Source organism: Pyrgilauda ruficollis, unplaced genomic scaffold, assembly GCF_017590135.1.
Source record: "Pyrgilauda ruficollis isolate IOZ18807 unplaced genomic scaffold, ASM1759013v1 scaffold15, whole genome shotgun sequence".
Taxonomy (NCBI): Eukaryota; Metazoa; Chordata; class Aves; order Passeriformes; family Passeridae; genus Pyrgilauda; species Pyrgilauda ruficollis.
The window spans coordinates 9,425,478-9,450,382 of NW_024513654.1; the positions used below are offsets into that span (position 1 = coordinate 9,425,478).

A 24,905-nucleotide genomic window follows, 5' to 3' on the forward strand; every position below is an offset into this window, starting at 1 on the left:
AATCAGATAAAGAAAAGGCTGGACTTTTGCAATTGCCCAATACTAGCAGAGTCCAATTAAAGAAGTTTAATTAACAGCATGGTCCAAGAACAAAACCTTAGACAAAGCACCGAATGTTGATCAGCTCTCCCAAAGCTCTCTTGATGCCACAAAACAGAATGCTCATTGACCAAAGCACCAGGTCGTGCTTAAAGGTTGAGAATATTAATGTTGCTGTGAAAGCTGGAGCAGAAGCCTCCACACTTTGCTTCATCAGAACAGTGAGTAATTAACCACATCAAACTCATCGGTCACATCTGAACGTTGCCCCTGATCACTGAGGGAGCTGCAGGTGCTCAGATGTTTCAGAACAAGACTCCTGCTTTTGCTAAACCTGCCAAATTTAAAATACCATTTTAAAGCAGTTTCACATTTCTTCAGAAATATCTTTACTTCTAGGGACTTTAAGCTCTCAACCACAATTTTGTATAACCTGGGCCGTACCAATTGCATACCTCTGGTTCTGGTCAGCACTTCATGTTTTACCGGCTGTAGGTTTAAAGAGCACAGCAGCGCTCTCAGAGGTACACTGAGGTTAAACAGGTTAGAAGCGTGGTTTGGATCACAATTTCAACCAGCAAAATCAATCAATAAATAGTATTTAACATCATGAAAACTGTGATTTCAGCTTCTGACTTACAATGCCACAGAGAAGGGCAGGAGGGTAGTACAGAGGTGTAAATACACTTCCCATTTTCCTAACCATCTCTTACTAACAGTGCTATATCAGACACTGGAAAATGTGTCCATTGACAGAATTTTATGTGATTTTAAAGTATAATTTTGGAACATTTACAACGGACTATTCCTTTTCTTATTAAAATTTCTGTTGCCTTAGATGCCTGTGAATATGGCACATTTTACTATAATCAAATTGCACACGTAAGCACACAAAACTAGAAAATTACAAAGCAGATGAAGAATCCAGTATTATTAAAAGCTGTAACTCTGTTTCTGTTATATTTCTTTCTCAAATCAGTTTTTCTATGCTTTTACATATGAAATTGTGAACACATTTGTAGAGAATACTAAAATTAAAAGTTCAAAGAGAGAACACTCACTATGTGGTATTTTCAGACAAAATTATCTAAGCTATCTTGTAATCCTAAGAAACAATTTACTCCACCCAAAATTTGTTACCAGACTCAGAAGTTCAATTAATGATTTTAATATAAATGGTAGGTTGTTCACCTTCTTCTGTATAACTTTTGGATATATTAGTGTGCCAGCTAACTATACAGAGATAAGACACTGTGTAAATAAAGGTAGCTAACAATTCCACCACCCTCCAAAAGCAAAAAAAACCGTCACAACATGGGGGGGGGGGGGGGGGGGGGGTGGCTGTGCAATCTGCAATGAAAACACTGAACAGCTACGATCCCACTATGATTTTGATTCTGGGCTTGAGACTCTTGGAATGTGCTAAGCCATTCCACAAAGCTCATTTTTCTTACAGGAAATGATCTAATATAAAAAGTACTTTACAATTTTCAATCAACAGAAATACAGATATGAATGTATTAAGCCAATATCTATAAAGCAAGGCATTAGATCACTTCCTGACAACTAATATCTAAAATTGACATTTGTTACTGCACAAAAGCATGCTTCTACAGCATTAGTTGAGAGAAGAACTTGATATTTTTATAGAGAGGGTATATTGGCTCTGCAACCTCTGTAATCACTGCTGATGCATAATCCCTTCCCTGCCACTCCCCTGCACATCACCCTCATGTCCCTTTCTCACAGCTCCAGCACATTTCAGTACATGCTGTTAGTTACCAAACAAGCTTTTTTTAAAGCTTGATAGATTCTGAAATCTTGCTGTGGTAAAACCAAAGCTTGTTTATATAGTCCAGAAGCTACTTTAAGGTTTTTTGATGGAGGGGAAGGAGAAATAGAAAGCAAAGGGGGCTGTTTGTTTTTCAAAGCAGCATGACAAAACATCCTTCTCAAGAAAAAAATGAGGCCTCCATCAAAAGGGTGTCAGTGGGGGAAGAGGGGACAGACCTGGCAGTAATGGAAAGCCTGGTCCATAACAGGAGGCTCATGGGCTCACAGACCATCAAACACCTAAAACGAGCAAATGTGCTTAGTCTGCTTTGTCCCTGCCCTGTAACCCAGAGCTTGACTGAACTGAGAACCATTAACAGCACTCATACAGTGAGCGTCCTGACACCTGGAAGCGTGGAAATGTTGCAAGAAAAAGCAGTGTGGCAAGCACCAGGCAGAGACAGAGCCTGCAGTGAGAGCTGGAGAGGCCCAAGGGCCGCCCCGAGCCGCGCGCACGCGGCCACGCGCCATTGACTCGCTGGGTTTTTCTCAGCACTCAGCTTCTCGCTGAACAATCCCAACCACAAAGCAAGCTGTAATCTAAAAATCATGCCACAACTTGCTTTCATATGTTGAACCAAAACTGCGATGACTAAGAAATAAACCCAATGTTGCTGAACTGGCTACGGCTGCCTTTTCTGCAACACGCATAAATGTAGGCTGATCATTATCATTTAAGATGGAACCTGAAGCTTTCCCCTTCACTGTTAAATTCTATTTGTGAACCACATGAGGCACAAACATGGATTTCTGATTTTAAGTTCTCATTTAAATACTTTCTTTTTTTTTAACTTACTGTTTACAAGAGAGTGGAGCAAAACTGAACTAGAGTAAGGTTAACAACATGATGGCTCACTCCTGTCTCCTACCATTATTCAGCTATCTTTGGTGGTTTCTTGAGCTCTGAAACATTGATATTCAGTTCAGATAAGCTTGTAAAGAGACAGCTACCAACATTCAAAAGCAAGCAACTTCTAAACATTATAAAGACAATGCAAAGGAAAAACTAAACAGAGAAAATCGAAATCCAGTTCAAACAGGTATGAACCTGACTCAAAAGAAACCACCTAAGCTTACGGAAACATTCTGAAGAAATAGGTGAGTCCAAACTATCTTGACTGCAGTGTGAGCAATTTCCTATCCATCACAAGTGACTTAACTGCCTAATAACTTTGTGCCTCTCCTACCCAGAGACTTTCCCTGTAAGTACAGTCTTGCAGCATATTACAAGTGAGATTTTTCTGGTCCTTTGAGATGTTCAGTGACTACCAGGCACTAAACAACTTGGTAAATCACACTACTACTCTTCTCAGGAATTAACAGCATTAGTCTATAAGCCTTGAATATGGAAATCTCACACTTGCTTAGAGAATTTTTCTCATAATTAACAGTTTATCCAGGGAACTCACTCCCTAAATGTGACACATACACTACACATAAGTGTTATGTAAAACAACATTCAGCAAGATTTACAAAATAGCAACAAAAATAAAAGCTGTACTTATGAATGGTGTAAGTTAGATGCAAACTCCAGATGGAATGGGATCTCCAGAGTTTAAAAATATCAGTCCAGGAAGGAAGTCTAGTTCAGTGGATACATCATCAGTGTAAACTCTGCTCACGTCAAACTTTCTCAACCAAAAGCCACAGTAACTTCATCCTCAACAATTTACTGCTAGAAGAAAAGCTGGAGTGTCATTAAATGGTTCCTCACTTTACCATGCATTAAAGTAAATTAATAACTACTCAACACTGAATACTATTAAACTGATAATGTTCATTCTTCTGAATATGTTCTGGTGACAGAACTTACAATCATGATAGCCTTGCTTTTAGACTTTTTAAATCACAGCAGCCATCTTTTTCTGCCATCTGTTTAAAACTGATTTAATGAGATAGGAAAAGGCGTATTTTGTTGCTTTATCCCATATCAGATACTGAAACCAACCAGGACTGTGTATATCTTAGCCTATTATTCCAATATAAGTTCCAAACTCTTTGTATTCTATTGCATAAGAGCATGATGACCTTGTGGACTTGGGAGATTTTTCAGATGTTCCATCAAAGAACATAATATATACATAATTATTTAAAAACATTTATTATTTTAGCTTTATTTTTCTTTAGGCAAAGCAGTAAGTTAAAATTATCTGCCAAAGTACTGCACTTCAACTATAAGTGAGCCTTTCATTTCTTTATATGCTCCGTTACATTACAGAATGAACAAACAAGCAGTAGACATTTGCTTATAACCATAGAACACCCTAAGATTTAGAAGTAATGGATTTGGATTTTTTTCACTGTAACTCTCATTCTTAAATTATTTAAGGCAAAATTTAAGGTAACAAGCACATCTTGCTTTATATTTCAAGTGTGAAGCTGTGTTGAGCTGAACACTAGTCATTCTATAGCCACCAACAAATACTCATTCTTAAATTTGTTCCCCTTAATGAACATTTTGAAATAGTGATTTATTTTCTCCTCTCCAGCCTCTTCACCTACCTATGGTTTCTGGCAGGTCCAGGAGCTCATTGTGCTGCAAGTCAAGGTTGGTGATCTGCGTGCAGCTTCCAATCTCTTCTGGAAGATGTTCAAGCTGATTGTGCGCTACATCCAGCGTTATGAGGTTACACAACTCACCTAAAAGCACACAGGAAAACCAAAACATAAAGGACTTTAATGTACAGCTCTTAACAATGACCTCCACACAGAGATTAATAGAATCAGACGGATTTTGAGATAAGCTGAAAAAAAGCTACAGCTACCATAAAGTTATACATATAAAATAAGGTATTACAGGTATTACATAATTTCATCAGTCAGATCTAAAATCTGATCAACAATTTTGAAAAGCTCAGATAAAGCTTTAATAGATTCTCCAAAGAAATGTTACTTATTGGCTGATTTTATTCTGACAGTTCAAGCTGTGGAATACAAGTACAAAACTTGCATCTTACACTTGTTTCAGGCTGATCAGAAGTTTAAAACATCACTAAGTAAATGAATTGTATTAAATTTTGAGAAATTAAGATCTGTTTTTATATCATTAATTACTTTCAGGCACAAAATCAACAATTAGGAGGCAGAAAAACTATATGGCTAACAACCTAGATAATCCAAAGTACTGAATGCTATTTTTAAACATTATAAACACTTGTGACAGTCATCACAAAAAAGACAACTTACCGTAAATAAAGTGTATGCAAGCAGACTTATAGCAAATAAAGTCTGAGATAAAAGGCTTATCTGTTAAGCATTCAAAAAGTTTGGACTTGCTTGGAGTTTAGAGCCACTTTACACAGAACTGCTTCATTTCTGGCACTTATAAATTAATTTAAAAGCACAGCTAGGCACAACTCTGAACAGTAGTTTCACCTATTTTTATGTCAAACAACTGTGTTCTGAGCAAAAGATTGTTGGATTTGAAAAAAAGAAAAAACTGTGTGCATGAATACAGTCGTATATATTCACATTTTTTGCATCTGATGGTGAAATTAATGCATATGATTTGAACAGCTTCTACTCTCTCCAGTAAAGATGAGGTCACTGCATTTGTATATTAGAGCATGACTCAGTGAGTAACAAATTTGGAAGAGCAGCAAATTCCTTTTGAGGAGCAAATGTCTATTTTTAAGCTTCAGCATTGTATCTTTGACACAAGGATTTTCTCACAGGCCTGCAGGATTATCCTGGGCAAGTTCTGACGTGTAGAGTGTCTACTCATTAGGTCAGCAGATAATCACAACTGGTGATTTAATAAATCACAAAATAATATGAATTCAGACTCTGTCTAGAGTTCAGGCGTCATGTAGCCACAATACTCACTATGTATCACAGAACAATTGTGAAAGGCCAGGAAAAAAGTCAACCTCAAAGCTTCATTATTCTGTTTTTCTTAGATTGTCAACATATAACTGATATGTTAACATATTTTATTTCCTGCACTAATTAACCCAAAATGGGATGTTTTTGTAGAAACTAAGAAGATAGAAATGTAAAGCTGGTGCTCAAGCAGCTACTCCAGCACTGTGTGTGTCCCCTCTCTTACATCAGCAATCGAGTGCAGACCAGGCAACCAGAGGCAACAGCCAAATGTGCTACATCCAGCACTGCATAACCCACACATGTCAGTGCCATTACCAGGCAGAAAAAAGCAAATGTAAGAAATAATTAAGCAAGAGTTAATGGTCTGTGGCAATGGTATCTTTATTATTCATGGAAAAAATGGGCAAAGTGTAGAACGCAATAGGAGGAAGAAAAGCTTGAGGAACACTTAAAACATCCCTCCCTTTAAACAAACAAAAATAGAGCTCCACGAAACTTTGCTGAGGTAACTCAAGAACCTTCACACACTTCGGGGCAGCAGTTTTCACTTCATGATTGCTGTTTTCATTTGTTTTCACTTCAGGCCTTAACCAATGATGTCAAATTTGAAATATGGCATAAATTCCATTTCATCGTGCCGAGCTCTCATTTACTTGACTCTTCCCACTCTACATCTGCTGAAGTCAAAGAAATACTTGGGGATTTTGCAGCAACATGTGCTGCACTTCATTTTTGCACCTGCTGAGATCTTTGACAACAGCAAGCTAAATGTTTGAAACAAACATCTTACTACCTAATCCTGAGGAGGAAAAATAACGAAAAGTAATGCCTATGTCCCTCTAAAAAATTTACAGGCAACCAAACACTTTAGTTTAATTTGCATAGCCATACTTAATACTGTCACATCAAAGATGCAGGCATTATTTTAAAAAGCAACAGTGGTAGCATTTGATAAAAATACTGAACGTTAAAACACATTGAGGACTGCCCAATAAATTTTAGACTTTAGAGCAGAAATCAAAAGTTAAAGCTCTATCATGAACCACAGTGACTTAAGGAAAGGAATTCAAGAGATATAGAATTATTCAGCTTTTAATTTACATTGCTCAGTAAACAATTTGTTCTTGGACACTTATAGTGTACTTATAGTTTGACAGCATTTCATCAAAATGGGTTTATTGCTCACTCTAAGGGTAGAAGGAGAGGGGAGATGAAATGCTGTTGGCACTGCAATTTTTTCAAAACTTTAAGTTGAATTACTGAGATACAACAGAGAGCATGTAAGTCAACAAAAATCACTCAAGGTACATTTCTCCTGTTGCTCTCCATGACACATGGCAAAAAAATCTTACATTCAATATGCTTAACAAGGTGAAAAACGTTTGGGTGATGTGACAGAGACTCAGATGATAGAAGAGCATGAACCCAGCCTATCAACTTAAACACTCCATTTGAGATAAAAATGAAAGTATCAGAATCACTTCATAACCCTAACAGTACACACAAAGAGGTTAACTGAGAAACTCAGCATCAAGTCCAGCTCTTTAGTGAATGGCCCACAGGGAGACCAAACCCACATCCTTGGTGTCATGAGCACCATGCTCTAATCAACTGAGCTAAATGGCTTTTACATCTTCACATGCCAAAGGCACACAGAGCTCTCTCAGCTGTGGCCTGAGAACTAAAATACTAAAAATACAGCGTGGCCAAGTGTGTGAGACCCAAGACAGCAAGTAAATGGAAAGGCTCTTCAGAGCACCTCGCAGACTGCGGCTGCCACAGCCTGTGGGGCTTGACCAGCTACTGTGAGGTAAAAGAGCAACCAGGGATGGTAAGAGTTGCTAGGGAATATGTAGCTTAGAAGGGAAAGTGTAGGAAAACAGAGCAATAAGGAAATAAAAGGGTCCAGTCCCTTACAAGCCAATGTTGGTGATGTCCAGTGGCCAACCAGCACCACCTGCCCTGTCTTCTCTCTAAGCTCTGTTTTCCTGGGTGAGGAGCTCTCTCCCCGAGCTGAGTACAGCAGCAGCACAGCTCGTGTGCCCAGCACCGCTGAACACATCCCGGGCTCTGGGCACGGCGAGCCCAGCGCAGCAGGCACAGCCCAGGCGCAGCGAGCGCCCTGCGAGTGGCCGCGCTGTGCAGGCGCCGCTCACAGCGGCAGCTCTGCCGGGACTCAGCACACAAACACATGGCAGCAGCACTGCACACCACGGACAATGATCTGCAAACGCAAAGAGGCCGAACTGGGGGCCATCTGCACAATGCCCTTCCCAGGAGCTGATGTTTCAGTGAGTCCAAGTGTCCTTATTGTCTGAACAGCGGCAGTTGTACTGAGGAAATGCTTCTCAAAAAAAAAAAAAAAAAGAAAAAAAGTGAAAATAAGTTTCATCAAGATACAGCTGAAATCTGGCATTTTTGCTTTGCCAGAGTAAGAAGCAGATGTCACAATCAAAAAAAAAAGCCCCCAAAAATATATTTCCTAAAGCAAAGATTTGTTCAAGTACAAAAAGAAAAATGTCTAATGAGTAAGGAGCTCATGATCTTATTCATAGTAAAAGAATCAACATTTACAATTTTTTTGTGTACTACCTACAATTTACTGAAACATGTTTTTATCTTGATTTAATAGAAATAAGTCAGCTAGAAATGCGCAGCAGATCAAAATCAGCCTTAACCAGAAAGCAGTTTCCTGAAGAAAAACCCATTCCTTTCCATCACGTGGACAACTCCTGCATCACTTCACTAAAATACTGTTCAAACACCCATAATCACTACAATAAGACAAGCACTGCTTTAGGGGAAATATTAACCACAGGTTAAATTAACTACTTCTTTTTGCCACAAGTAATGTCCAAAACAGACAAGTTCTAAGCTCACAGTAGTGAATAAAGGATTCTCTATGGACTACTTGCAACTGCATTGAAGGGATAAGCACCCCCACAACAATTAAAAAATAAACTAGGAGGGTGCTAGGATTTGCAGTTAATTTTTTTGGCAGGGAGAAGTTTTTTGCCTTTTTTTACTATATTGCATTGTGATTGCAAAGGGAAAAAAAAGCAATTAAAGCTCAAAGTCTGCCAAGAAAGCAGACAGGAATTGCACGTACTAGCTGGCTTGACAATAAAAGATTTTAAAGTAGGAGCAATGCTCATTTGAAAAACATAAAACAGTTTCTCTATAAATAACCTTCACAAAACAGTCAGTTACAGCATAGCATGTAGTTTTTAAAAATTTGTATTTTAAAGGCCCTAAAAAAACACACAATTTTTCAAAGAAGATAGTTTGTGAAGACTAGCAACCATCTTCCATTTTATAAAAAACTTGTTAAAATACAGCTAAGTATTCACCTCAATCCTTAAAAAAGGTGGAGTGAGCAATCACCTCACTGTTGTTCTCATATACACAAAGAACAAATGTTGTAGCAAAACAATGCTAATATACCTGCTTTTAAAAAGCCAGCACAATGAAATGACTAATATTTTCAGCATAATGAGGCAGAATTATAGTCCCATTTTTCATGGCCAACTTTGAAAGCCTGTTATGACAAGAGGGCCAGGTTACATGCCCTGACTTACAAAACTCTGGAAGTTCTTATTGGCCATATGAAACGCAAAATACTGCTTCATCAAAAAACACTGAAGTACACACAAATTAACAGTTGGAGAGAGAATATAGGTCAGTAGCAAAGAGGCTTCAGTGTCTCCAATCACTAATTCAGTCGGTGGGCACCACTCCTGGATGGCAAACACAATTTGTAATGCAGCCTGTTTTCCACTGGATTAATGACATGCCTGCCCATGCTTAAGCAGATTGAATATTATGAAATCCTTCACAACATGATAAATCCTAGGCCAGATGACACAGCAAGAGGATCAAGACTCTTTTGGAAAGTAGAAGGAAGAGGAGAATGCAAATATTAGTGGGACTTCAGGCTGGTGCGTCAGAACATTGGTTATAAGCTAATTTGTAAGTATTAATTATCCAAAAGAAGCAATGCTGGGAACAAGTTACAAACAGTTACCATAACTTTCATAGTTACTCATCTTTCACTTGGTTCTCTGCTGGCAAAGGAAAAAAAAAAAGGAAAGAGAATTTTCAGTCTACAAAAAGTCTTTTCCTGCTGCTAGAAAAAAAAAAATTAAAACCAATTTTAGAGTTTCTCTATGAGAAACACTATGAGATCCAAGTACATCACTGTGACAGACAGCCTGAGTCCTTTGTTCTGCACTACCAACTGCCAAAAGAAGAGGTAAGAAGCCAGAGCTATTCTGAATTATTACTGCCCAACTCTAACTTACACAGAAGAGTTACCAAGGAGAAGGAATGCAATTTTAATATGGTCACGAGTGACTTACTGACTACCAAAGTTAAAATACTCATATAAGTAAGAAATAAGCACAGTAATATTATTCTCAATATGCAGAATGCACACCAGGATCTAGTTGTGGGAACCACTCAAAACCACAGAACCTCAGCTGAAAAGACTCAAAATCTGCTCCAAAACAAGTTTCAACAAGACACAACAGCAAAGACTTATTATTTATTGCTTACAACGGAAAGCAACAAATACAAATAAAATTAAAAACATGTTCAAACAAAATCCCAAACATGCGAACTGCAGAGAAAAGTCTTAACAAGGCCTCAAAGCAGGATTTGAGGTGGACAGCAGAAACTCATTTGAGTGCCAAGACAAAGGCAAAGTCTTGCACCTAGCAGGGAATAACCCTGTAAAGATGTACAGCCTTGCACCAGGAGGTGAGAAACAGCTCTGCAGGGAAGGACCAGGGGGTTCTGGTGATGCTGAACCTGGGGTAACATCTGGATCCTGTCCATTTTCAGTGTGGAGCAAGCACTCAAATAATAAAGGCTAACCACCTTCCAGGCTACATTAGCAAGGGCAGCCTGAGGAAAGTGATTTTTTCCCTCTGTTCAGTACTTACTAAAGTATTCAAACAGTTAAAATAATCACAGCGTCGATTAAAAAAAAATAAAAAATAAAAAACCCTACCCTCTGGACTTCTAACAAGCTGTCAGTATCTACTGGAATTACACTTGGAGCATCATCCCAGTAAGCTCTGCAAGCAGATCAAAAAGGCAGGACTACTTTATCATTATCCTAAAGCCAGCCTGAAGAAACTGTAATCAGGAGGAATTTGACTAGCTGACAACACAAAACTGCATCCCCACTAGAGCTTTCACAAGAATCAGAACCCAGATACTAAAGCTGAAGTTGGTCAAAAAGAGTTCTACACTCTTCCTGCAGCTCAAGAAAACCACCAGAACTGGATCAAATAAGCAGTCATTATCTCTGACTTCTAGAGAGCAACACAGATACATCAATGCCTATATTTATTCCACTCCTGTTCACAACTTCATGCTTTTATCATGAAAAACATGATAAAAAACATTAAAATAAAAACACATAAAAGTATTCTCAACTAGTGTTTGCAGACATTACCACACCAATTAAGCCCAGAAACACAATTTTCTTTTTTCTTCAAATTGATGAAACACAAGAAGGTGTTCTTAGATACAAATAATGTAAACAAACATTTCTCTATATTATCAGCTCTGCTAAAAAAAAAAAGGGGGGGGGGAATGAAATTCAGAGCATCACTGAATAGCTTTGCAACTAACAAGTAATTTAATAAGGAGGCACCACATTCAGCATGGAGTAAGTAGACTTGAACTAATGTGGCTGCACACATCTGGTCCACTGTCTATACCACTGAAAACAAAACAGGTGCAAGTGTTATGAAAAAGAGTTTCAAAGCAGTGAAGAAACCACAAATTATCTAAATATTGGGTAGATGGTGGAAGAGAAGAAGACAGTCTCAAAGACATTCCTAGCCTGGTGTAGGCAGATTCCCCGAATTACATTCTAAAAATATTTCCCTTGCAGAACAGCCTTGACCAGATTCTCCCCAGAAAAGGAGTTGCATTCACAGACAGAAAACACAGTATTTGGAGTCTCAAGAAACTTGCAGAAACTATGTAAATGTAATTTCAACCACGTTGACAATATTATCGCTAATTGAGTTGTGTGTGCTAACACGACAAAAATATTCAAAACTGGTATAAGATGCAACCTTGTCTTTGCAAAGAAAATATTATCAACTTGACTGTGCAAAACAATTCCTTCAACACAACACGGAAGAATGCAATAAAACTCCAAATATAAGAAATGCAAAAGGCTTGCTTAAGTAACAGCCTGCAAACTGAAACATTTGCTTGGCCCCATCCCAAGACAATTCCTCTGGTTTTCATCCTTCTCATGCTGACTGCCTGACTCACCAAAGCATTCACATTCTTCCATTCTAATCTTCCACTTTTTGATCTCAGTGGAATGGACAATTTACCAGATAAGGAGATGAAGCTGGTGTCCACCTTGTGAACTCATCCCCACAACTATCCCTCCAGATTGCCTTTTGGCCAAGTTTTCACACAGAATCCTTTCTGTTAAGGTTTTATTTCATGGATGCCACCAGAGACTGAACAGCCAGGTGAACAGGTAAGTTCTGCCTTGCACTTGATGCGCTTGTGTGTGTGTATGTATGTATATATATGTATGTGTCTGTGTGTGTATATATATATATACTACACATCTGCATGACAGTGACTTTCATGGGCAGGAATAACATTCAAAGCAAACTTGCAGACCTTACTAAAGATGAAAGGCATTTACAGGAGTTTAAAAAAAAAAAAAAAAAAAAAAGCCAAGTGTTTGGAAGAAGAGGGTACTGACAAATTACTAAAGAAAGAACCTGCATCAGTCTCAGGAAATCCCTCATACAAAAATAGTTGGATGTGGGCAAGGAGTCAGGTTAAGCATCACATAAAAACTTACTCTGTTTCTATGCTACATGTTTGCTTAGGGCTAGAGTCAGAACCAGGACACAGGGCAAGATGCACTCTGAAACAATTTATCACCGCTGTTAGGTAGGATGCAATTTGTAAGAAAGAACAACAGAGTAGCTTTGCCATCAAGTAGCTCTCATCAATGGATTCTCACCACTATACATAAAAATATTGTTTCAGTACGGTGCAGTTGAGCTCATGCTAAAGGATTCCAACAACCTACACCAGGTTATTTCCACGTCTTGTGGTACAAGACATGGAAAGCAGCGGGAAAGGGAGAAAAAGATTCTGAAAATGTAATTTGCTGCATTTTCAACAGCTCTCTGCAGACAGCAATCCACCCTTCCCCAGAGCACCTGCAGTGCTCTTGTCACGCTCGCACACAACAAGAGCAATGCTACCGGAGAGGCGCGCAGGGAGCCGCAGCCAGCCCCGTGATCACACAGCTCAGTGCGGCCAAGCGCCGTCCTGGTCCTGCTCTCCCTGTCCCAGTCCATGCTTTCCCACTCCTCCTCCCACACCAGTTCCAGGCTGATCTGAAACCACGCCGATTTCAACTACCTAAAGTAACAGACAACAAGCACAGCATCTGGGAAGCTGCCAGGAGGGGAGTGGATCCTGCCATTTTCAGTATCATGAAGCTGCTGTACATCAGCACATTGATTTCATGAAAAGTCCCACTAATTCACCTGCAGAGCTTTTGGCTAAACATGAAAAAAAACCAACCAAAACAAAGTATTTAAGTATTTTTACATCTTATTTTCAAATATAAACATATTTGTTTGAATACAACAATGCACACCAAGACCTCAGCTTGGTACTCAGTCGACTGAAATAACTTCAAATTGCATTAAAAATGTATAAAGCAATATAGATGTTGCTAGAAAAGTGTGAAGAGAAGTCTGATAAATACAAGCAGAAATTATTTAGTATACATCTGCCTATAATAAAGTAACTGGATGCAATGGAATGAGAGGTGCTTAATTCTGGGGGAAGACCAGAAACACACACATCTGTGTAGTAACTATAGATAATAACACTTCTTCTTTCTTACTAAAACACTTGTTTTAAATGCGGAGGAAAGACCAGAAACACACACACCTGTGTAGTAACTATAAATAATAACACTTCTTTCTTACTAAAACACTTGTTTTAAATGCAAAGCAACTTCTCCTCAGGTGTAGTCACCTAATTAAAGTTTGTGTTGTTTAGCTACTAAAGACAGTTTAAAGTCCAAAACAGAACCAAACTTTAGCTTATTTCCCAGCAGCTCAGGTGGGAGGTTCACCACTTCCAGGTTTTCCTCAAAACAACAAACACCTTAAAAAGGTCAGTTGTAAAGCAGTTTCCAGGACCACCTGAGAACAAACGTAGGCAACAGAGGGAAAGTGTTGTATCTAAGAATGGAACATCACTGGTACAAAAATCAACTACTCAAAGACATACTAGGTGTTGGAAGAAGGGTTTCAATTATCAGGACACTTAGAAGTCTGACATCCAATTTATTTTGGTCAGACTAGAAGGAAAATAAACTTTATTTTATAAGGCTGAAGAATAAAGATTCCTAGAAAAGTAATGGGATGACTGCTTATAAATCAGGTGACCCTTTATTTTAAAGTAACAAGGTCCTCAAGTTGGAAAGCCATTTATTCTTATACAAAACTGAAGAATTTTGTTTAGTAACAGTGAAAGCCATCACAAGTCTGTAACACCAGGGTAAGAATAATAGCAATATTTTTCAAACTGAAGTCTGGATCTTTAATTTTCTTGTTGTCCAGACCAACCTTTTTGTAGCACATCTGCTTTCAAAAGACAAAGTAAAGAAAACCAAGAGTTCTTTGCTCAGTGTGCACCAGATCAGCAACATGAGCACATTGTAGTTAACTGCTGCAAGGCTCTTCCTCGCTGGACAAGTCAGCAGGTTACATAAGCTTTGAATTTTCAAAAATATGAACAAGCACACTAGCATGCCATTGTGAGCCTTAGGCCTTAGAACAATGGGGCATTTTTAAAAAGAATTTGAAATGCTCCACATGATATTGCTTTGTAAAAGATAATGGTTTCATTTTACTTTCCATTCTGCAGCAACAAAAATTTCTGTGTTATTTACAAGCTGATAATATGAGTGCTTGCTAGTTTATGGTATTTAGATACTGTGTTATAAAACATACAAGGGATTAAAAGCATTGAGACTTAAAAGGGAAGGGTTTCTTTGAAGTGCATATGTGAAATGTAGAGAAATAGTAAGTGTTTAAAGAAACAAATTCCATTAGAAAGTCAGAAATACAGTTCTCAGTAGTTTAATTTTTCAGCTGTGTTTTCAACTCATATTTAATCAAAAAAAGTAACATGAAAGTAAGTGAGCAGAAATCAATTACAGAAGTTAAACTATCTTATTTGGTTTTACTCTGATGAAAAAGATTTTCAAATGCTTGTACTATGTGTCTGGGCAGTTTAAATTATTTGTGTTACTTAAACACCAATTAATTTTTTTTTCACCTGATTCAATTTCAGGCAACCTAGTCTGAGAAATTTACTTTGAATAAAAAATGATGCTTGAACTAGATTATTTCCCTTTGAAAATTCTTCATAAGGGTGACAGTTGTCCTGCATCTGTGCTTCTAAAGACCTTCCACAATGAGGTGCTGACCCGTAAAAAGGCACATGAGCATTATCACAATTCAAATAAAGGCAGGACTAACTGCTGGATACAAAGACAGAAGTAAAGTAGTTAATGTTCTCAAGCTAGGGTTTTATAGAGAACTGAGAACACTGCCTGTACACATATCAAGACAATAAAAAATACAAAAGAAAGAAACAAGTCACATGTCCATGACACAAGTACCTACTAATTTTCCCATGAAGCAGTTACACTTGATCTCTTTCAAGACTACTGTGAACAAAGACATACAGACATTACATGATTCCATGTAAACCATATTCAATAAACAAAAGAAATAAAGAGGTTTCAGCAGCAGCAATGTCTGCAGTATCAAACACAAGTTTCTGAAGCATAACATCAAACACTAGGATCTAACACCTCACAGAAGTTTTTTCTTCACACACTACTAGTATTACTTTAAATTTATACAGCACTATCCCCAGCTGAACCTCAGAAGATGGCTCTTTGCTAGATTAACTAATAACTGAGCCACAAACAGAACCAGGTAAAATACTGACAATTGTATAAAAGCTCAACCAGCTAAATTGGCCACAATTTCTTCAATGAATGTAGAAACACGCAGTATGCTGGGTTTTCTGTCAACATCAGCCCCATGGTTTCTTAGTATCATTTGTTGATCAGTAAAAAATCCAACAAGGCTGTTGAACTTAAATTGAAGTGTCAAAATAGTTGAAAATTGTAATTCCTTCATTCTCCCAGGGGAAATTCAAAGGGTTGCTGAGATGTTCATGACAATTCAAAAATCACGTGGATCAGAAAATGTACCACATTATCCATTTCATTTCTGCCTATCAAAAAGTGTTCCTGTGGCTCCAGCAGAATCCATCCCCAGCAGCTGCCACAGGGAGCCAAAGGCTCAGACCAAGAGCTGGCATCACCACTGCATTTCTTCACTCCTGTTACCACGGACAAAGCTCTCTGCACTGGGCATTGCTGGTAACTGGATTAGCAGTTTCAGGCATGTCCAGGAATTCCCACCATCAAAAACATGTTATCTTATGTGTCTTTCATGTCAATGTGCAAGATAAAGAGCAAACATTGCTGGCTTGAGAAAGAGCTATCAGGTATACAAACAAGAGCATTTCCCAAGCTTTGCAAAATTGGTGACCACAGGGGCCACTTCAGTAGCAACACACACACACAGGCTTGGACAACCGGAGAAAGTCCCACAGCAGCTTTTGGAAACAGGGCATGGGAGTTATTACTAACAGTGTTACAAGGGCTTTCACAAGGTTTTTCTTCACACTTAAAGCAGTTTTTTAATTGCATGAAGTTTATATTCCCCTACTCCCTAAAAGGGCTAAACTGTACTTGCATTTTAAAAACTGGTGACATAGAGGAAAAAAAATACTGATTAACGGAATCACACTTTTAGAGGGCACACACATTGTTCAAACATTGCTTGTGAACAGTGTTATAAAGACATATTTTCCACAAAGCAGAACATATTAGGAACAACACAGAAGTTCTGATATACAGCTAGTCCAGCACATTTTGTGTAATAAATGATTTAAATTAATAACGTACTTTCACACTAGCTCAACATCTTTTGAACCTTTGTAACCTTGTTTGGAAAAGCAAATACTAGTCATTACAAAGTCATAACAATCATCAGCCATGTGTACAACATTTGGTCACATCAGAGTCCATGTATTAATATATTCATGACTTATAAAAAGCAGACACTTGCACAAATCATTAACCTAGATTATTAACTGTTACAGCACCCAATAGCTTGCTCATGGTAATAACTACCTATTCTACCTTGTATTACTGTGGTCACACCCCTCTGTAATATGCCCATAATGTGTTTATAACTTGGAACAGTTCATAAGTGACTTATAAAAAAATCTTAAAATAAAAAATGCCCCTGTGCCTCTTTTTGTTTTTTTTTTAAACCATCTGGGCTCTCAAGACGCAATATGTGAAAGTACAAAGCAAAGATGAAAACAATATACATCTGATTTTAAGATGAGAGATTAAGAAAAAGGGTTTTTGTTGTTTAAAAAATATATATACAAGGTATTGACTATTCTCAAGCTAAGAGTGAAACAGTATAATCAAGAGCATAATTTTATGTAGTTTTAAATAAAGTGCAGTTGGAAAAGTGACAGTTTATGTATAATTAACTGAACTGCAGTGAACGTAAAAACAGCATCACACTTTCAGTCAGTATAATCACTTACCAATTTCAGCAGGTAGTTGCTTGATTTTGTTCTCTCGTATGCTAAGCATGGTGAGTTTTGACAAGTTTTTGATATCCTTTTCCACAGTAGTTATACGATTAAAGCGTAGGTACAGCGTGGCGAGGGAGCTTAGCCTGTACACCACCGAGGGGATTTCTCGCAGTTTGTTATGCCGCAGGTCAAGCATGCGCAGCTTCTTCAAGTTATCAAGAGAGTCAGGCAAACTTGTGAGTGAGTTTTCACTCAGAGCCAGCGTCACCAGGTTCACCAGACAGCCCACCTCTGCTGGTAGGCACTGCAGTTTGTTACTGTATAAATAAAGTTCTGTTAACTGCGTTAGCTCTTTGACAGCTGATGGAAGCAAGTGTATAGACCTCTTGGACAAGTCCAAGCGCATAGAATTCTCTTCCCGGCATTTATTTAGCTCTTTGATCACCTCAGCATTGCTGGATTTTTTGCGAGTACCTGTGGCAGGATTAGGTCTTTTTATCGTATTGTCCACTGAAAAAGCTACCCCAGGCTGCGTGCTACTGGAGTCCTTCTTTCCATCTTTGGCATCTTTCCCTTTGGTCTTAGGTTCCTTTTCTTTGCTCTCTTTCCCAAATCCTCCAGAGGCCTTTGCCTCCTTCTCCCTTTCTTTTGACGATTGGACTTTTGGATCCTTCTCTTTACAGTCCTTTTCTTTTCCTAGATTACTACTCATGGTGACTCAACGTTCAGCAAGCACCGCATGAAATCTGTTTCTGAAGTCCACAAGAACAATTCAATGCTGAGGCAACAAGGATCCTTAAAACACACAAGTGTTGAACCCAGGGGGGAGCTTCAGAGGTGTGACACCCATTTGCTACATATTGGTTCTGAAGGCACTCTTTCCTAATCCTACTATCAGGAGATTCAGCTGTAGAGATCAGGTCAAATGCTCCGTATTAGTATTTCTGGAACATAAAGAAGAGAAGCCAAAGTTAGGGTAAATATAAAACTTTCATACTGAGTGTTTCTATATCAAGCCTGTGCTCACTAACTCAGGTTAATGATTTGTCCTTCTGTTCAAATGTCAATGGAAAACCAAAGGCTAAATCAAAAATACTACACATATTGCTCACAAAACCCACTGTGGTACAAGAACTGTACTAATTAGTATATGTGCAGGAAGAAAAATCACAATTCTTAAACATAATACTGCCTTCAGTACTACATTTCAGTCACCATCTTATGTCTTACCTAGTTCTTACAATAGCCTCCTGGTCATCAACATCAATATTCTCTCTTCCTTCAATGCCCAACCAGCCAATAAATATCTGCTATAATTTTAACTGCCTGCCTCTTCAAAGAAAACCATACAGGCTTATTCTTTCAGCACAAGAGACTCGCAGTTCAATCTACAGTAAAATCTAATATGCTCAGTATACACAAACTTTTTGCCTTGAGATGTTTCTTCTGACCAGCTCTGAACTGCAGGTCTCTGCTTTTCATGTAAAGCAGAATGTTCTCACCAGCTTCACATGCTTTGAAGAACCAAGCACAAGGATTTTTAAAATACACCCATCAAAAAGTCAGCCCAAAGCCCAGAACAATATATTATGCTTCAAGACAAGCAAAATTATGAAGGAATTTCTCTTGGGAGTAGGACACAATATATCTTTACCATATCTTGAATTTTCCCCCTCAATGAATACAATGCAGCCTAATAAGTGAACAGATGTCTCAAACCTATAAAGACCCATTTACATTTTTACAAAATCATCATCCATCATGGCAAGTAGCTTTACTTCATGTTTCAATTCAAAACACATGACATGCCCAAGAACTTCATGATTCTATGTAACATGGAAAAGTTTTTGAATGTATCTTTGCGGAAGAAAAATAAACAATCAATGGCAACAATAATTTCATGTCTCCATATTAGTCCACCTTTTAGCTTTGATATGAAGTATCCACTGCTGAAGAAAGGTCCCCTGTTTCCCAGCCACCTTAAATAGTCTTAAAACCTCCACAGGAACTGTGTCACTGTCCTGGCATTCCAACTTCTGCACAAGTTATAAAGCTTGTAATCAAAATCAAATAAATAACATTTTGCATATTTAAGCCATCAGCAAGTACTATAAATACAAACATATTTTAGCAAAGCTCAAGTAACCATTTTTAATGGTGGTCATGCTGTGGATGACTGCCTTCAAATACAAAAATGTACATGGAGAACACAAAGCTGCACACTTTGCTCTCTCTCTTCTCTCTCTATATATATTTATATATATTCTTTTCTTTAAAGGTAAAGAAAATCTATTTAAATATATTCAGGAGAACAAGACACTATCCCAGCTGCAAATCCAGCTGTTTAGTAACTATGCTCAAAAGAGAACTTGCCACAGGAGGTGCCTTCCAGTCCTTCACCCTGAGTCATTACTGCTGCAGCATCACCAAGTGCACTACAAACACTGTAATATCCAAAAAAGAGACTGTCTCCCCCCCAAAAGATGCCCAAAATTGCCTCCATTTCCTGTGTCTGGACAACTCTGTTGTAATGGAACATGGGTGAATGCTGGCAGCAGCAATCAAAAACAGTTTTTAACTTGGAAATTTTCTGCAGTGTTGAGTTTTCTAAAGTAGCACAAGCCAGTTCTTCACTAGAAGTTCTTTACTGGTTCTATCCTTAAGATTTCCACATGGCTTTTACACCATCCATTAATTTAACCTCTCCTCAAGTTTACTAACCTCACCAGATTATATTTAAAACTACTTCTCAGCAATGTATAATCTACACGCTTGTAAAATGCCAGTAATAGGACATGCAATGACTCCCAGTGCAGAAACACAGCTGACCAAAGGGTGGGAGCCTGGAAGGCTTGACAAGGTTTCCATTATGAAACAGTAACACAAAGAATCAAGAACTAACACAGTTTCTGAATTCCAATAATACACAGAAAAGAGACATGAGTGCCAGAACAGCTACTGCTCCTCATCCAGTCCCCGAAGCGTTAAATACTCAAAGGGCTGCTGCTCTCTTGAGCTTTCAATTTAATCAAATTTAGGACCCACCAAGAGATTTGTTTCATTTCTTATGTGCACAGCAGCTGGAGGAGGTTTAGAAAGAGCCTCAGAAAGGAAAGGTTGCTGAAGATTAGTGCTGCTGAAAGCAGCTCCGCAGTGCAAGTGCTCCAAATAATCTGCACGCAGTTCACTGTCTTGGTTAGCAACAACTTCAATTGTACCTAGAAAGACATTAAATGTTCAATGCTTCACATGATCTCTACTGCAGATCATTCAAGCTGATGTACTCACATACATCAAGTCAAACATATGTAAACTTTTGGTGGGCATTAGTATAATAAAATATACTACAGAGGAAGTTAAATATGTTTCAAAAGGTTATGCATATTTTTCAAGCCCTTTCAGTTAAAGGACAAGAGTCACCATCAATTCTAAACCACAGTCAAACAAGCATTCATTGTATCTCAAAAGGAGAGCTTCTTTTAGAGATATTTTTAGCAAAAGGAAATTAAGTGAAATTAGCTAGTTCTGCCAACTACTTCCATTTTCCAATGCTGTTCAAACTGACTTCCTGTCAATATTAATTGACATAAAAACATTTAACTATTATGTCCTGGAGAACTTGGAAAAATTAATAAGACTCTTAATTGGCACAGTATGTGAGGCGAAAAAAAACTTTTAAAGAAGTTAAGGAAAATAATCTCTTCCCTGTTCCGAATATTACTTTTTTTAAGTAAAATATTTTTAAATAGCTATAAATAACCAACTTCAGAGTTTTGATCCACTCCTCCTGATGTCTGGTGAACATAAACCAGATGTATTTCATTTTTTCTGTCATCTGCAACTGATGAAACTTCAGAAACAGAAGCAACTTCAGCCTAAATTGTATCACCTTCCTTACTATCTGGAAAAGAGGAACACATCTACCTTGTAAATTTTAATGATTTTTTAAAAATATGTACAAGTAATTGAAAAGAGATTTCAGTTTTTCTGAGCAATACAACCTAGAACATTTATGCAATAAATGCTTTATTAAAAGTGCGATAATGTAGGAACATTCTGCAGTTCTAGGAATAGCACTACACTAATCACTGCAATTTGGCAATATAAATACCAATGTTTCCTGGTCACTATCTAACACAATATGAGGCTTGAGATAAAGGATTTCAGCCAACTGCTATTCAAGCAAGGCTGTAAAACCTTAACTGTCTCCTACCCACTACTGCAAAGCAGTGGGACTCCCCAGAACAGGCCGTTCCCCACATGAATTACTCCCAGCAGTCCCTCACATCCCAGAGGATGCGTTCAAGTGTCTTGTGACTTGTAATTATATGAAAGTTTCCTGTGAGTTCAGAGATGGTTTGAAGAAGAAATCGTTAACTGAAATAAAGAGTCTCCCACAGCTGAAACATTTCCCTCTCCAGTGACGAGGCTAACCAACAGCACTCTTCTCTGCCAAAGGAAAATCATCGTGGCACGTCATCTTACAAAATGGTCACTTTACAGCTCCACCTAACCCTTTACTGGTTCCCCTTCTGCGCTTCAGTAGCCAAACCAGGCACCTCAAACCGTAAACATTTCTGATATTCTAAGCATGTAATATCTAAGGCATCATTTTCACCGAAGTGTAACACATTACACTCAACTGTAACAGAATTTTACTTCTGTAATGTAGCAAGAGACATACAGGCCTGCATTTTAAAAGAAAATTTTTTACTACATATAGAACCTTTTATTACAATAGGAATGATTTTTCTCTTCATTCTGTGTTTGTACTAAACTTAACCCCCACCACAGCTAGGGCTTTTCAACTGAAATAACAGCAGAGGATCATTCTGAATACAAAACAAGTCAAAGAAATAAGGAATCAGCTCATACTTCACACTCTGGAGTAAGCAGACAATTATTCTACTACTACATAATAAATAAAATGTTCTGAGATTGCAATTCAGATCCAGGTATTTCTGATTAGTCAGCCCTAAGTGACTGTCAACAACAAGGCAGAGTTCAAATGCTATCTGGTAGTTGCAGCAACGCCTCTTCACAAACACACACACACTAAAAAAAAAATCTACCCTGTTAAAAGTATTTACCTTTTAATTAGAGCAGCATGGGATACATCAAAAACATTTCATATTCACACCACAAAGATGAACACATCAATAAGCAACGGATTAAATTTAAAGCTTAGCCCAAGTGGCTACAATGAATTTCCATTTTCAATACCACATATGCAAAAAAAAAAAAAAAAAAAAAAAGGCAACCCAAAAAAACCTCAACCACTATAGTCACTACTTTCATTTGGAAACCCAAATAGCTTAAGCCAATGAGTCACTTGCAAACAAAGCACATTCTCTCCTACAATTTGCTAGCTTCAAACATCTTCAAACTACAGAGTTTTCATCTGAGTAAGTGCATTTCAGCTTCTGCCACTGCAGCCACCACAGACCAGCTGGGAGCAAACTGCTGAATCAGTCACCAGTGGTTGAACAGCTCCTCTAAACACAAAACCTCACTCAGAGGTATGGAGACAGCAAGGGAACAACCAGCTATCACTCCACCAGAGATCAAAACCAGCCTCATCTCTCTCAACAAAAGCAGTGCTCCTGAAATATGCCAGCTAGACAGATTCTCCTCTTTGGGAAGAAACCCGTTATTCCAGAGGACAGGGTGCTCAATGGCAGCAGGGCAATACTGTCATGGTGCCAGCTACCCTGGTTGGCTTGTTCAATAGAAAAGGCTGACCATTAAATTCATCTCAGTCCTCTAAGTGGATGGCCAGCAGATGGTAGTTCACAGACTACCAATCCAGCCTGATTTCAACACCCCAGGATGTGACACAGCTTTCACCCTAATCCCCTCTCATGCTGAGGGAGCGGCTTGTTCACTGCAGGCACAGTCTCAGCCTGTGGAGCTGGGTAAGGAGGAGGCCTGGGTTCTGACAGCCCTCCAAGCCCTTCAGAACATCTTCATCTGCCACAGGACTGCAGCCAAGAGCATCCCCACTGTTTGCTGCTTCCATGGCTGCCAAACAGCCGGGCATAAGCTAGCTTCACATTCCAGCAAAACCTGGGGGTGGAGGGAATGACTGAGCAAACCTCAGTCCAAGGGGGTAACGACTGCATTTAGACCACCTCTAAGGGCCTCCTTATGCTTCACTTGTGGTGTCTTAAATCTGCAAGCACGTCTGTAACTATAGGCACCTAATTCTAAACCTATGTGCAGTTACACCTGGAGTAACTATAAATAAGGAAGTAAGTTTTTAAAGGTTTTCAAGGTTGATCATTGTGTGCTTGCAGAACCAGGCAGATCTCCCAGGACATCCCACCCCAGCTTCTGACACAACCATGCCCTTTCAGGACAAATGGGCAGGCACATGGACATCACTGCTGGGTTTGAAGCTTTGGAATCCATCTTTTCATCCACTGGTCACCAGCTTTGCTGCTCTCTGGAAGCCTTTCCCTGCACTAAGTGGCAGGTCACATACCAAAGTCCAGAGCAGTCAGGACAAAAAGGCTCCACACTTGCAGACAGAAAGTCACCTACGCCTTAAGTTCCTAGGAGGATGAAATAATCTTTTGTGCCCTGCCTTTGAACTCACCTAGCAAGTACAAAAATATACATACTGTGAATCATTCCATGTGCTCCAACATTATTTTTATGAAGCACTCTCTCTTCTTCTGCTTTGCAGGGAAAAAAACCTACTAGTTTTTTGGCCAAGTTATAAAATACCACTGCATGTTTTTGTAGAAATAGACTCCAAGAGCAAAGAATTGTGCTAACTCCAAGGAGCAGCTTATTTTAATATGTAAAAAGGTACTTTCTGCATGTGTGGCCCCCCAGCACACACCTTTTGAGCTGCATGTCTCTATTTCCATGGCAACTCACTGTATCAGCAGGCTGTGTAATCCTGCATAATACAAGAAATTTGAAAATCCTAACTTTCTAAATAAAACAAATTTCCAGAATTTAGTGCAGGTTCTAATATCTCTTAAAAGGGTCATTCTAAATGGATATATTAATCTAGGAAAACCCAGTTCTTGTTATTGTGACCATACAACTTCTCTGTCTATAGTGGCATACAACCTCCTGCAAGAGCAAGTGCTTCCAATCCACCCAATACCCTCCTTTGAATAAAGATCACCCACTCGTAGCAAAAACTTAATTTCCAATGTAAAACAACCTTTCACTATTACCACTACACAGCACCCAGACACAACTACTCAGATCCCTCAACAGCTCCTACAAACAAGGGAAGCAACCTGCCACACACTGTTTTGTTACCAATTTGACAGAAAATGGCATTGATCCCACCAAAGGTGATTATACAAACTACAAACCAGCATCAAATATTTTTTGTTCATTCATCATTTCCTCTGAGCAATAAAAACAACTTATCAAAACAAAACCTACTAAAAAGGAGACTAAACATGGATTACAAGCAAGAGAGAAAATAAACACACAAAGCAACAGCAGAGTAACATATTATC

At 38.5% G+C, this 24,905-nt stretch overlaps 1 protein-coding gene across 2 annotated transcripts in view; it reads right to left on the minus strand.

Annotated features, from left to right (window-relative positions):
* Positions 1–24,905, minus strand: part of SHOC2 (SHOC2 leucine rich repeat scaffold protein) — a 63,033-nt gene that overhangs the window by 20,841 nt on the left and 17,287 nt on the right. For both annotated transcript variants that reach the window (XM_041461226.1, XM_041461227.1), the window contains 2 exons: positions 17,428–18,362; positions 4,375–4,512 (listed from right to left, as the gene is read on the minus strand). In XM_041461226.1, coding sequence (XP_041317160.1) covers positions 4,375–4,512; positions 17,428–18,130 — 841 coding nt within the window. In that variant the 5' untranslated portion in view covers positions 18,131–18,362. The remainder of the gene's footprint in view (positions 1–4,374; positions 4,513–17,427; positions 18,363–24,905) is intronic.